Genomic DNA, 12,711 nt, shown 5'->3' with positions numbered 1-12,711 from the left:
ATACAAACCAAACCGTTTTTTTTTAATTTTTTTTTTTTTTTTTTTTTTTTTTTTGTGTTGTTTGGTTTTTTTTTTTTTTTTTTTTTTTTTTTTTTTTTTTTTTGAGCGGGAAGAAAGCTAGCTGGAAGGGGATAGGCTGAATGTGGCCAGGGGAAAGAAACAGGAGCAGGGGGAAATGAAAGCAGTAGCTTTATGTCCAGAGCACCTGTGGAAAGCCTACCTATCTTAAGGCAACCCACCAAACATGTCGCTGAAAGAGAGTTCCGGAGCTCTTTAGACAAAGAGAATATTCGATGAAGTTTGATCTTTCTAGCACGCAGGAATAGTAGCTTCTCCCCCTTCATTAGTTAGAAACCTGTATCATCAAGTTATAAGCAAACTGATTCAATCGGTTTGATCGTTTTGGTTTGCCTGTCCCTATTTATCGATGACATTAATACAGATTCTTTGTTACATTGTGACTGCTATGCCCCTCGTTTGCAAGCAAGTACTGGGCACGAAAGAAGACCAGAAGGGGCTTGGTAGACTAAACTATTATTCTTTCAGGAGGGCACCGTAAATTCAGAATCTTAGACTTAGATAATAATAATAATAATAATAATAATAATAATATTGTTACCCCGTTGGACCAATGGCCATCCGGTCTATCTCGCTATCTAGGGGGGAAAACCGTGTAGGGCCGAAGGCCCTACCGGGTGAAAAACCCCTCCGCCTCGGTAATGCATCTCTCGCTCTTCGTACATGTCCCTAGAACCCGTTTGCTAGCACCAGCCTCATCAACCCTCGATCAACCTATTCGCTAGCCGGAATTGGTCGACCACTCCTTTCCGTATCCACCACCTTGTTACCTTTTGTACCCCCTTAGGGGTGGTGAGCAGCTGCCCAACCTCTATTCGTCCTTGTATTTCCAGATCGTATCTAGCCTCATGATATACCGTGCAGAATGTGATAACGTGCCTAGGGTCTTCTTTTCCCCCATTACATTTCGGGCTACCTTTGCATAGTGTAGGAAGGCTGCCAGTCCTACCTTGCCTGTCCGGAGCTGTGTTAATACCGAGCACTCGGCCTTGTGCAGACCGACCTGAAGCTTGAGCAGATCCTTGGTTGGTCTATGTCGGACTGTTTCAGATGAGTTCCTGTGGAATCCTTCTCTTTCTTGTTTCAAGTTTTCTAGGACTGCTTCCCATATCTTGCGCTTTAGACTTAGATAATATATGAACCTTTTTTTCTTAACATAATAATAAGAAAGACTACTGAGTCAATAAGAGGAAAGATGCAGTAGGCTTGGTCCTTAGGACTATTGCGTATTTGTACTTCTATAATCTTCGCTAGGACCTGTTATACCGGCCCTGTCTCTTGTAAATTAATCTCTAAAGACACTACATTTTAATGGACCTGCAGGATCGTGCATCATTAAGCCAGTCTTGAGGATTTAGTTTTCCCGTGTTGATCTTCACGATGAGATTGGTTGTTGAAGGAAAATGATCTGCAAGCCTGCGGCTACGGTGCCATGTGGCACTTTAGGACCAATCCGGTCCGGTCCAGGTTACAGGTCGGATGGCACCTTCGTAGGGCTCATCCGCCGCGCTAGTAGATCACATGACCCTATTTTCCGGCTTTTGGCAGTAACAATACATAGTTTTAAATACCCGGCATCTGACCTTTACAGACCTTTAACATTTACTTCTATCTACATACTTTCCAAGTAATTTCTAAGTAATTATTAAGTAGTTCTGATTTACAGACTTTTACTATTTATTTGATGCATTCTTGCCCTCCGTTCCATCAATTCTAACTCTTCTGTGTACTCAATCTGGTCCGGCAAAATTCAGAGCGGGAGCCTTACTAAGAAGCTTAAATAGACCACTGCCAAGCACAGCGTCAAATGTTATTATTTTTTTGACGATCTGTGTGGTACATTTGTTTTTAAGTTTGATTGTGTATACAGTTGTTGATTGATATGCTTTCTGGTGTACAAATACAAAGTACCCTACCATGTTTGTAGATGAATGACTTTAGACAAACTAGATATGAAAAAGGCAAACGACCAAAAATCAAATGCTTGCCTAACACTAGTACGTTGGATATATCCTCGGTAGTGGATCTTTCTACCTTCGACTCATGAAGCTAATCTCTAGACGATTAGATGGAGATATTAATAGTGATATTGGCCCCTTATTAGGTACTACGTAGAGCGCAACTCTGGAGGATTGGAAAAGGGGGAAAAAATCAAAATATCAAAACCACCCCATGTTTTCCACAATTGAACCCAGAGAGGATCAATGCAACGGGATAAATGAGGTGCAAACAGTTCAGAGCAAGAAATGGATGATGGGCTTGAGTCTTTGAAAGGAATTTGATAACTATAAGGGAAATACGATGAAAGAGTGCAAGTCCAAACGCCAGCACTACGGTGTACTCCGTACTGCAAAGACAGAACTACTATGAAGGGAAGCTGGCGGTGGGGAGACTGGAGACGGCAGATGCCCTCGGCAGATGGCACCTGCCGTGTGCTGGGATGACGTCAGTCGTCGAGATGATCCATCGGGAAACGGTTCAAGGCTCAACACCCGCAGTAGCCTCGTGTCTACGAGGCTGAAAATGAAGTTATTCACCGGTGTCTGGAGATAGACAGATAAAGAAAGTGTAACTAGTCCTATCCTACATTGATATTGAAGCGACAGTCGTTAGTCAGCAGGGTAAGCAACTAACTAGCTAGTTACCATGTAGTTAGCACTTAATAACTTGGGATCCCCCGATCCCGACTTGTCCCGCCCGGATAAAAGCATAGTCCAACCACGAACAACGATGCCGCCGTGGACGGTACGGGGAAGCCAGAGAATCGAGACCCTGAACATATATAGCGGCACTCGAACAGCGTTACTCAAATCTCCGACTTTCTCCCTCCCGCGATTCTCAACTCAAAGCCCCGGACTGAAAATGCGTCTTCCATACGCCCCCGCCGAACCTGCCTCTCCGGACCCGGACACGGCCGATATTTACGCCCGCATTGCCGCCCGCCGCCATCCCCGCCCGCTCATTCCCCTCGATTTGTCGCTCCTGCATTCACCACCCGTCGCGGACGGCTGGAACAGCTTCCTCGGTGCCATTCGCTCGCGTACGATCATTGATCAAGGGTTGCTGGAGCTGGCTGTGTGTCGCGTGGCGGTTCTCACTAATGCTGTTTACGAATGGAACGCCCACGCCCCGCTCGCTCTACGCGGAGGGATCCGTCCCGAGGAACTGCAAGCCGTGCGTACGCTGTCTTCGGTGGCTGTCGGCACGCCAGAAGAGCTGGCCGCTAGTATTGAGTCCCTGGGACAGAGTTCGTTGACTACGCGGCAGCGTGCTATCATTCAGTACGCAGATGAGATGACTCAGACGGTGCGGGTGCAGGACGCCACGTTTGCGCATTTGCGGGACGAGGGGTTTTCGGATCGAGAGATCGTTGAATTGACGACAGGTATCGCGGGTTATAATTGCGTGAGTCGCGTGTTGGTGGCTCTCGATGTCGGAGAGAATAACGGACGCGAGATGAAGAGTGTGGATGAGTTGGTGGCCCAACTAGGCCGTTGATTCGAGAGTTTGCTTCCACGGTCAGAAATCTCATGGCTAGGGCGCTTCCAGTTTTACGAAAGGAACTTATAAACTTATAATGCAGCGAGAGATATCAAAGACATTGAGAGTAAATTGTGTTGCAAACTAAAAATAAATTGTTGAATTCATACGCGAGCGCTCGGTCACCTGTGCAGTGTAATGCTTTTAGCACGAGGAGCACCGCCACACTCATAAGTAGCCAGCAGGTTATGATGATCCAGAGCCATAATCCCCGGCCAGTGACTGGCATGCGGGCAGATGACAGTCGGACGAGTCCAGGTGATCTGGCCGTTTTGTGGGGGTCCCGCAAAGACCACCTTAATGGCAGCGTGCTTGGTCCACTGAACTTGGGCTGAGTCCTCGTCGGTCATAAAGATCACCGCCAAGGATCCATCGGCAAACGAGGCAATTTGGGGAGATCCCGCATTATGTCCACGAGGAGGCTCGTACACTCGATGCCGATAGCCCCAGGTGTACCCGTCGTCGTAGGAAATGAGAGCTTCCAGACAAAACGTGCGAGTGGTGGTCGTCTCGAATACCATAACCAAGGCTTCCCTTCCGTTGTCAAAGGTTGGGGCAATCCCATTCATGCCATCACGGAACATATCTTGTTCGCCATGAAGGCATTGAGGTGGAGACCACGTCGTTCCCTGATCGAATGACCGCACTAGCATGGTGCACTGGTTGTTATGCGCAAATTCCTGCGAGTAGGTCAACTGCACCTCGCCTTGTTGACCCATACGCATGAAAGGCTCCCAAATTCCTAGGGGAGCGCGCTTTTCGGCGGCCTGCGATACAAATTGCCAGTGTCGACCGCCGTCTGTGGAACGACAAACTGTGATGCGGAAGTGCGTTGGGCCGTCTGGCCCCCGGTCGTGATTCCGAAACGCTGCCAACACGGTTGAGGGTGCCACTTCCAATAGGAACATATTGTCAACGTCTCCTTCACCCTGCGTGACTTCCCCGATATCCTGAAATGTCCGACCGCCATCAACGCTCTTCGAAACGCAGAGAATCCGCCGCTTGCCTTCGAAACGAGTAAAGGATCCCAAGATCGACCCGTCACTCAGACGGGCAAGACGGGGATACGTCCCACGCGGATGAGGGGATATAATGCGCTCATCGTTGTTGATGACTCGATTGCCAGACAAACGATACTCCTGATGTTGAGGGTGAGGGGCCGATTGAGGAGGATGCTGGTGTTGCTGCTCGTCCAAGCCGAATGTTTTGAGAATTTTCTGACCGAAATGTCCGGGCATGATGAAGTGGACGAAAAATAGTCGATTCAAAGTTGACTGTCGAGACGGGGAAGGATTAGGCAAGTAGAGAAGTAGAAAGCGAGTCCGGAGTACGCAGTAGGTAAATAAAGATGGTGTGCGGTGACGTCAGCCTGCGGAATGTTGTTGCCTGAGGATAGCGGCTTATATAATTCACATCCTCATGCCAAGCTTTGCGGGGGGAGGGCTGTGGGAGGCGTCAACTAAATATGCTAGAGATTTGGGTGAAAAGTTTATATGTTGTCTGTGGAAGATCCAGATGCCTCAGACAATCCGCCAAACCTTCGCGAAAGGCAATTTCCGAAGATCTTTATACGAAGCGGAGGATTCCATGAATGAAGCGGAAGATTCTATGATACGGTCATGAAGATCATGTGAATATGAAGATAAGTGGGCCGGCCTATCTTGATCCCTAGTTAGTTGATTCAGCAGTCATTCCTTTATTCAAGCAATTCAATCAATCATTTTTGACCACTTCGGCAGCCTACCCCTGGCATCCAATATTTCTACATTGTCTAATACGAAAGCTTAGGCCATGTACTCTGCATCGATTATACTGGCCGTTATGGAGGCAAGTATTTGATAGATAAAATCCACAGGTGGAGAGATGTCCAGCCCGGCGGCTTCGCAAACATGCGAATAAATCAATTTTCTATTTACAAACTCGGGACAGAAGATTAACCTCCCTCCTCACCGCCGTCCGGAATGTTGGCCTCATTATCAGAATCCGCTTCGACTATAGCCAAAGCTTCCCGTTGGGATTTGCGACCAGTTTGATCATCCTCTCTGCGAACTTCAGCTGAGCCCTGCTGTATAGGCTTCGCGGCCGTAATGCCACCGGATGTAATGTAGAGAAATTCTTCTTGAGGGAAGTGATCGACATGATTGAAGAAAGACGAGAAGCTATGAAAAGGGTTAGCCAGGTCTAGACGGGAACAGATTCGAGTAGCCTCAACTTACGCATTAGACTCTTCCTCCTCACGGAAGATTCGGTCATAGATCTCGCGCTGCTTGAACTCGCCAATTTCCTTCGCATAGTTGTCGAAGTTGATGTGCTGTTTGTTGGTGTCACTGGCCTTTTTATTATACGCGTCAAAAACCGGACGTTCTAGTAGAAGACCCAGACCAGGGGCTTTGGGAATCGCGATCTTCGTTGGGCCATAGCTATCCACGATGCGTTGAGGATCACAGCCGCATCGTACAATCAAGGCGACCATGGCGACCATTTTGCGGATCTGATGCATCATGAAGCTTTGACCGTGTACCTTCAAGCTGAGCCATTCGGTGCCGTTGATTATGACAGGGTTGGAGTCGACCTTGAATGATTTGATGTGACGTTTGGCGGACGGGTCGCTGTGCATCTTTTGGATGGTGTAATTGTAGAAATTCCTTGTGCCGACATATTTGTCCAAGCTTTCTTGTATGCGGGCCAAACGAGCGGCAGGAATGCGATAAGCTCGCTTGGCTGTGTTATATGCTGCCTTGACAGCCTTGACAGTCTCATAGATTTCTTTTCTCTGAGCTTCCTGGGCCTCGTCAAGTTCCATGTTTTGGCCCTGCTCGTCTTGGTTTTCTGTTGCTGTAGACACCTCGGTGTTGGTGTTATTCTCAGGTGGCCCGGTCGACTGCGTAACATCCTTATCAACTGACTGGGCCTCGGCAGATTTTTCTTCGTCAAAATAAAGCGCCTTTTGCACGAGTTTACGAATGTCCTCCTTGACCTTTTCAAGAATGGGCCGAACGTGCTTCTCATCGGTCTCAGCCCAGTAGTCCGCCACTTCCGCCTGGCGGGTGGCCAATCCCTCCAGATCTCCGTGTTTCTCGGCGATCTCCGATACCTTCTTTCCGAGGTAGGTACTGGGATGTGGCGGCAGGAAGCAATAGGACGGGATGAGATATTCGTAAATTCGGGAGTCGCACATTTGATAACTGCTGAACGATTTGTTCGCAACTACAATGTCCCAGATGCGAATCTGCGGGCTAAGCTGCTCGTTGATTTTGTGGACCGTCGCCGGACCCTCCAGAATCATCTTCAACGAGACGATGTTACCGGCAGCATGGACGCCCTTGTCTGTGCGCGCGCATCGAACCAATGACGATTTCTTCGGGTCCGCCGCATTCGCTTTGGAGATAGCCCCGGCAGCCACAAAGGCGGCGAAAAGCTCTCCTTCGATGGTTTTCTCGGTGTCGCTCCTGGAAACAAACGGGAACATGTCAGTCGCGATACAATTGAGAGGATGATAAGAAGGAACGGGCGAGATCCATACAATTGCATGCCCTTGTAGCCAGTCCCGGAGTACCCCAATAGCACGGCAACCTTCTTCTTCGGGCGGCGTTGCTCATTGTCGATATCTTCCTGAGAGAAATGGGTGGCATAAACCGGGGTTTTAACGTCCTCCCCATTCTCGATTTTTCGTCGTTTAGCTTCGACCTGCTGTTCGTTTCGCGCTCTCTTGTCTATTGTTTGCCGGCTTGCTTGGTTAGCTCCAGACGGTCGCACTTGAATTATACTGCATCAATATACCTCCACTCTGCCCTTCCCATATTCCTCTTCTTAGGCTTTCGATCAGCTTCTCCGGATCCTCCAGCTCTTCCTTCGTTATTGTCCATGGTGACCGTGGGCCTCGTTGCCAATACTGACGACAGGACGGGATGTGTCGTTGCAAATGCGCAGCAAATATCGATGGACGGCGACAATTTTGACCTGAAAAGATTCTATGCTTGCCAGAGCTGCGAATACCAGCCGAATATCGACGCAAGAAGACGGACGGGGGCATAGTCAATCTCCGCTTTGGGCGGTTTTTTTTTTCCCTTCTCCTCTTTTTTTCGTCCTACTCCGATTCTAACCTGATAAAGTGGCGGTGTGACCTTTCTGCCACTTCATCGAATCGGTGCCTGAGGCATAGCTTTGCGGAAGAAAAGGATTTAAGTAAATTAATTATAGAATCATACTACGAAATATCTAAATAGGGATCTTTCTACTATGCATAGATTACTATGAGAATTATTGACTTTTCATAAAGTTCTTGATCAATTTTGTCGCTGCATCTATCCTGTATACTGCACGTGTTTTCTATACCGTACGATCAAACCCTCCAGCCATTTTTGAACATCACCTAACAGTGGATACCGGGGGGCCGGCTTGCTTGATTGCCACATTAACCTTGAGGAACGTGTGCTTTTCACACACATCGAAGTACTCTGCGCAGCCGTAATTTTCCATGCACCCGATGCATAAATCAACGTCTGGGCAAGAAGTGCAAACAAAACGAGGACCTCGATCCTTTCGAGATGCTGAATGCTACAGGCCACTTCGTGATATACAGGCCCGTCTTCGTTCGGTGCCGATATTTGTTGCTGGAAACTCATGAGAGTTCCGTCTAGATCTTGTAAAAACATCAGGCAGTGGCCCAATACATGGAAGTAAATAGAGTCCTTGCTCGACTTCCGAACGCAAGATCCTCTCAGACAAGTCATACACAGTCGCTTTCAAGAGAATCGCTTGGAAATCCTGGGGAGTGGGAGTATGTGAAGTACAGATATTCTTGAATATGTCGTGTAAGTTTTGATGATCAGCACGAAGCCAGTCGAGACTACTTCTTCCGTAACCGTCAAGGATGTGAGGGTCTGCGCCTCGTCTGAAGAGAAGTTCGGCCACATCCAGGTGCTTGTAAAGAACGGCCGCATGGAGGGGAGTCTTCCCAAAGCAATCCTTCTCATTGATTAAATGATCGATCTTCTCCAAACGTTAAATGAGGTGAAGTTTCCCGTACTCTGCCATAGATGGAGTGCATTTCGGTCATACTTGTCGCGCTTGGAAGGATCCGCATCATGCTGGAGCAGAATTCGCGCAACGTCATCGCTTGAATGCTCTATGGCAGCATGGAGAGGGGTCTGGTGCTCCGCTGTGGTAGGATTGGCTTCCACACCGTCTTTCAACAATGTTTTGACCACTTCATATTTTTGGCGTCGAACAGCTTCGAGCAGGGCGCTATTCCTCTGGGTTTCGGCCATGGCCCCTGAGTTTAGGAGGAGCTTGACTACCTGGTCATGTTCCCACCTTGCCGCTTCCATTATTAGGCTTGGGACTTCCTCGTGTGGCAAAGTTCCAGAGGTTTCATCTAGGCTGACTCCCTCTAGCAGAAGCCACTTGATGAACCGTACTTGTCCATGTTGTGCGGCGTATGCGCTCCCTTGTAAAAGTCGAATCGCGGCTTGTAGCTCTCCGCCACGTAGGTCACTTCCTCAGTCGAGGAAGTAAATGGCGTTCCTCGGCCATATGCGGTTATTCAGAAGGTCCTAGAGGACTGTCCCGTCTACCCTATCGCAGTGATTGAAAAGGTCCGGCCACTTTTCTAGGATCATATCATCTAAGCGCACGGTGAGCAAGTCGACTTTGTACTCCGAAAGAGCGCAAAGAACTGATAGGTCGGATAACACAGTGAAAATATGGATGAAGTCGGAACCACTCATCAGGGCCTGCTCCAGGTTTTTCACGAAGTTCTTGTGCTCAAAAAGCCATCTAAAAAGACCGATATCCTGAGCCTTAGCTCCTGCTTTAAGCAGTGGTTCGATCATACAATTTTTGGGGCCCTGACCGCGAGCTGCTTCATGAAGCGGGGTTGTGCAATCACGGTGGCTCCCACCGCATGGGTCAGCACCATACTCGAGCAACATCTCGGCGGCGTCTACCTGATTCCAACCTATTGCCAACTAGAGCATCGGCATCCTATTGGGGCTGGTCAAGTGGGGACTCACTCCGGCTTCCAGAAACCCAGCATCATAATAAATAGTTGTTTTTTGTATTTGTTTTTCACGCTCTGGATCTGTTAGAGACCAAGCAAACTCCCGTGCTTTCTCCTTGAGAATGTCTCTCAAGACCATGGTGAAGCCCTTGCAAGTGCGAGAGAATCGGCTGGTAGGTATGCGATCCATGTAATCGGCGCACATCAACAGGAGCTCAACTGGAAGTTTGGAGATAGGCGCCCCCTCTTGATTCGGAACTCCCGCTCCCTCCGGATACTCAGTATGCGACGACATGACTCTTCGCGTACTCCAGGGCAAATCTTTGCAATCTGATACAGCGAGCTCAGTTACTGCACTAACACACGTTCCTCTGGTGGATTATTGGATTCGCTGTAAATGATATGTGCCGGTATTTTTTTATACTGGCAGAACCTACCTAATAGCTCATTTGACGCTCCTTGTCTCTCTAGGAATGCTCGGGATGCATAGTTATAGTTAACTAACTAGTTAACTAGTTAGATCAGACTTGTATGGGATGACTAAGCAAAGCTGATGCCCCGCCAGTTCCCCTCTTCTCTCTGCCAGCGTTGCTACCCTTCGCTTTTTCCTCTTCTCCCTCTTATACATCGGATTCCACTACGCGCGGTGTCTTTCTCCTTCACGTGATCATCCTCTCTGCGGGTATGCTCCAGATAAGCATTTCCCGACTTTGATGGCGATGACTTCACCCGCCCACACATCGGCTATGTTGTCGGCAGTTCGTCGGCCTTGAACTGATCCGGGGAAGTGCAACCACCAGGACGATCTCTCGTTATCGTAGTTACTTGATTAATCCCTTCCTCGTCTTCCCAGACTCGATCCAGGCTCTACTGTTCCTGTCTGAACGAAACTTCCTACATTGTCTACTAGGCAGAACGAAACATCATGGCGACCCCCGGCCTTCTCTACGTGACGATGCACCCCCGCGATTCGCTTCCCGCGGCCCAGTTCCACGATTGGTACAACTCCGAACACGGTCCCTTGCGCTTGCGCCTGCCATTCGTTAACAATGGCTTCCGTTATCGAGCCACCGATGGCCTGGAGCCCGAATGGGTGGCACTCTATGATATCACAGACATGGTTGAGCTGACCCGCGAGACCTACCTGGCTCTCCGCGGGGACGGCATCAAGACCCCGCGCGAGAAAGCCACCATGGCCCAGATCGCCGTCGATCGTCGACTATACGACCTCCTCGACGATCAAAAAGTCTCCGACTATCAGCCTCTCGAAAACCAACCCGATTCCTCGTCCGCCGGCTCCGTCCTCGTCGCCGTCTCGCTGACGGTACCCGCCGACGCCGCCAAAGAGGACGAGCTGAACCGCTGGTACCGCGAAGAGCACATCCCCATGCTGGCCCGCGTGCCCGGCTGGCGACGCACCCGTCGCTTCGTCACCGCCACCATCGATCCCAACGCCCCCCGAGAATTCCTGGCCCTACACGAGTACAGCGCATCTAATGGACTTGGAGGGCCTGAACATAAGGCCAGCATGGATACCCCCTGGCACCATCGCCTCATGAGCGAGGCGGTGACCGACAAGAAACGCCGCGTGTATCAATGGACCTACACCTTCGGCCCGGCGCCTCGCGAGCTCTCGTCTCTCGCCTCCCCCGACGTGGCCGGACCCTGGGCCTCCAACGACGGTCGCACGCGCACATTGCCGTCAACCTCGCGCCCCGCCGTTGAGTCTTTCGTCACCACCCCAGACGGCGTAGACCTTCCCTACCGTCTCGAAGGAAGCACGGACCCGCAGAGCCCGGTGATCGTGCTCAGCAACTCGATCCTGGTCGACTACACCATCTGGGACGGCTTCGTGGACGCCTTCTTTGCCAACCCCAAGAACCAGTCCTTCCGCATCCTCCGCTACCTCACGCGGGGCCGTCTCCAGGAATGTGGCACGGCTCCCGTAAACATCGACCTCCTCGCGTCGGACATCATTGCGCTCCTCGACGCCCTGCGCATCCCCACCGCCACGCTTATCGGCGTGAGTCTCGGCGGCGTGACGGTGCTCAACACCGCCCTGCTCCACCCCTCCCGCATCACGCGATTCATCGCCTGCGACACCAACAGCGCGGCGCCGGAATCCAACCGCAAAGCGTGGAATGACCGCGCCGCGCTGGCCGAAAGCGACCGCGCCGTGTCGTCTACCACAGGGGAACCGATCATCGGCGAACAGCTGGCCGAAGCCACCACGCGGCGCTGGTTCGTCCCGGAGTCATACACCACGCAGCCCGCGGTGCCGGCCCGCGTCAAGGAAATCGTCCGCACCAACAGCCTGCACGGCTTCCGCACCGCCATGCAGGCGCTGTGCGCATATGACGTGCGCGGCCGCATGGCCGAGGCCCAGGTCCCGGGTCTCTTCGTGGCCGGAGAAGGCGACGGCGTCCTGCCGCAGACGATGCAGCAGATGGCCAAGGACTTGAAGGGCGACGCGGAGCTGAAGGTCATTCCCAAGGCGGGACATTTGCCAATGGTCGAGCAGCCGAGTGCCTTTGCTGAGGTGGTGAATGAGTTTTTGCATGCCTAGTTTGATCAGATTGATTGATCGATTGACTTATGGATTTGATTTAACTTTTCTTTTCTCTACATTTTTCCGATCTTCGGAGGATATATGTCCTTGTAGGTTCTCTCGTAGTTCTGGCCATCATCATCCAGTTCACCTTGGATTAATCGTCTGTTATCTATCCACCAACGTACTCGCCTACCTATCTATCTCGCTACGAACTCTCCCTAACCACCCCAAGCTACCTAAACTCCCGTGTAATAGAGTCCCTTGAAATTACTCTATAGTAAGCAGATAAGAATAGCATAGTTAGTTCTCCGTCTGTTTCCAGGACAACCACCACCACCAGAAATAAACAAAATCGATTCGAGAACACAGCCAGGCCCGTCAAACACAAATACATCTGATTACTACCTACCTAGGTACATACGACACTGGTAAGTACGTCCCTATTTGCCTACATCTTCCGTAAACGAAACAAGAGGGAATAGATCGGGTTATTCATCGATTCATTTAAACATAGATGCATTTGTGCATATATACACCCAAA

General features: G+C 50.2%; 4 protein-coding genes across 4 annotated transcripts; 2 read left to right on the top strand and 2 right to left on the bottom strand.

Moving 5' to 3' along the window:
- Window positions 1–2,940: 2,940 nt before the first annotated feature.
- On the top strand, window positions 2,941–3,576 carry KD926_004507 (carboxymuconolactone decarboxylase family protein; the record flags this gene model as incomplete). Its single annotated transcript, XM_053095216.1, has 1 exon — window positions 2,941–3,576. One exon carries the CDS (start codon window positions 2,941–2,943, stop codon window positions 3,574–3,576), a length of 636 nt encoding a protein of 211 aa, XP_052950103.1.
- A 164-nt stretch (window positions 3,577–3,740) lies between these two features.
- On the bottom strand, window positions 3,741–4,856 carry KD926_004506 (sialidase family protein; the record flags this gene model as incomplete). The annotated part of the gene is made up of 1 exon (XM_053095215.1): window positions 3,741–4,856. The coding sequence occupies one exon, from the start codon at window positions 4,854–4,856 to the stop codon at window positions 3,741–3,743; it is 1,116 nt and encodes a 371-aa protein (XP_052950102.1).
- Window positions 4,857–5,551: 695 nt separating this feature from the next.
- On the bottom strand, window positions 5,552–9,914 carry KD926_004505 (pseudouridine synthase PUS2; the record flags this gene model as incomplete). The annotated part of the gene is made up of 8 exons (XM_053095214.1): window positions 5,552–5,777; window positions 5,835–7,067; window positions 7,142–7,345; window positions 7,399–7,578; window positions 8,065–8,254; window positions 8,648–9,114; window positions 9,226–9,566; window positions 9,633–9,914. The coding sequence occupies 8 exons, from the start codon at window positions 9,912–9,914 to the stop codon at window positions 5,552–5,554; spliced, it is 3,123 nt and encodes a 1,040-aa protein (XP_052950101.1).
- A 630-nt stretch (window positions 9,915–10,544) lies between these two features.
- KD926_004504 (putative alpha/beta hydrolase) lies at window positions 10,545–12,185 on the top strand (the record flags this gene model as incomplete). The annotated part of the gene is made up of 1 exon (XM_053095213.1): window positions 10,545–12,185. One exon carries the CDS (start codon window positions 10,545–10,547, stop codon window positions 12,183–12,185), a length of 1,641 nt encoding a protein of 546 aa, XP_052950100.1.
- Window positions 12,186–12,711: the final 526 nt, after the last annotated feature.

The sequence above is a fragment of the Aspergillus affinis genome, assembly GCF_023601865.1.
Source record: "Aspergillus affinis strain CMG 70 chromosome Unknown NODE_217_length_29633_cov_85_861314, whole genome shotgun sequence".
NCBI lineage: Eukaryota > Fungi > Ascomycota > Eurotiomycetes > Eurotiales > Aspergillaceae > Aspergillus > Aspergillus affinis.
This window is presented reverse-complemented; position numbering and strand designations above follow the sequence as displayed.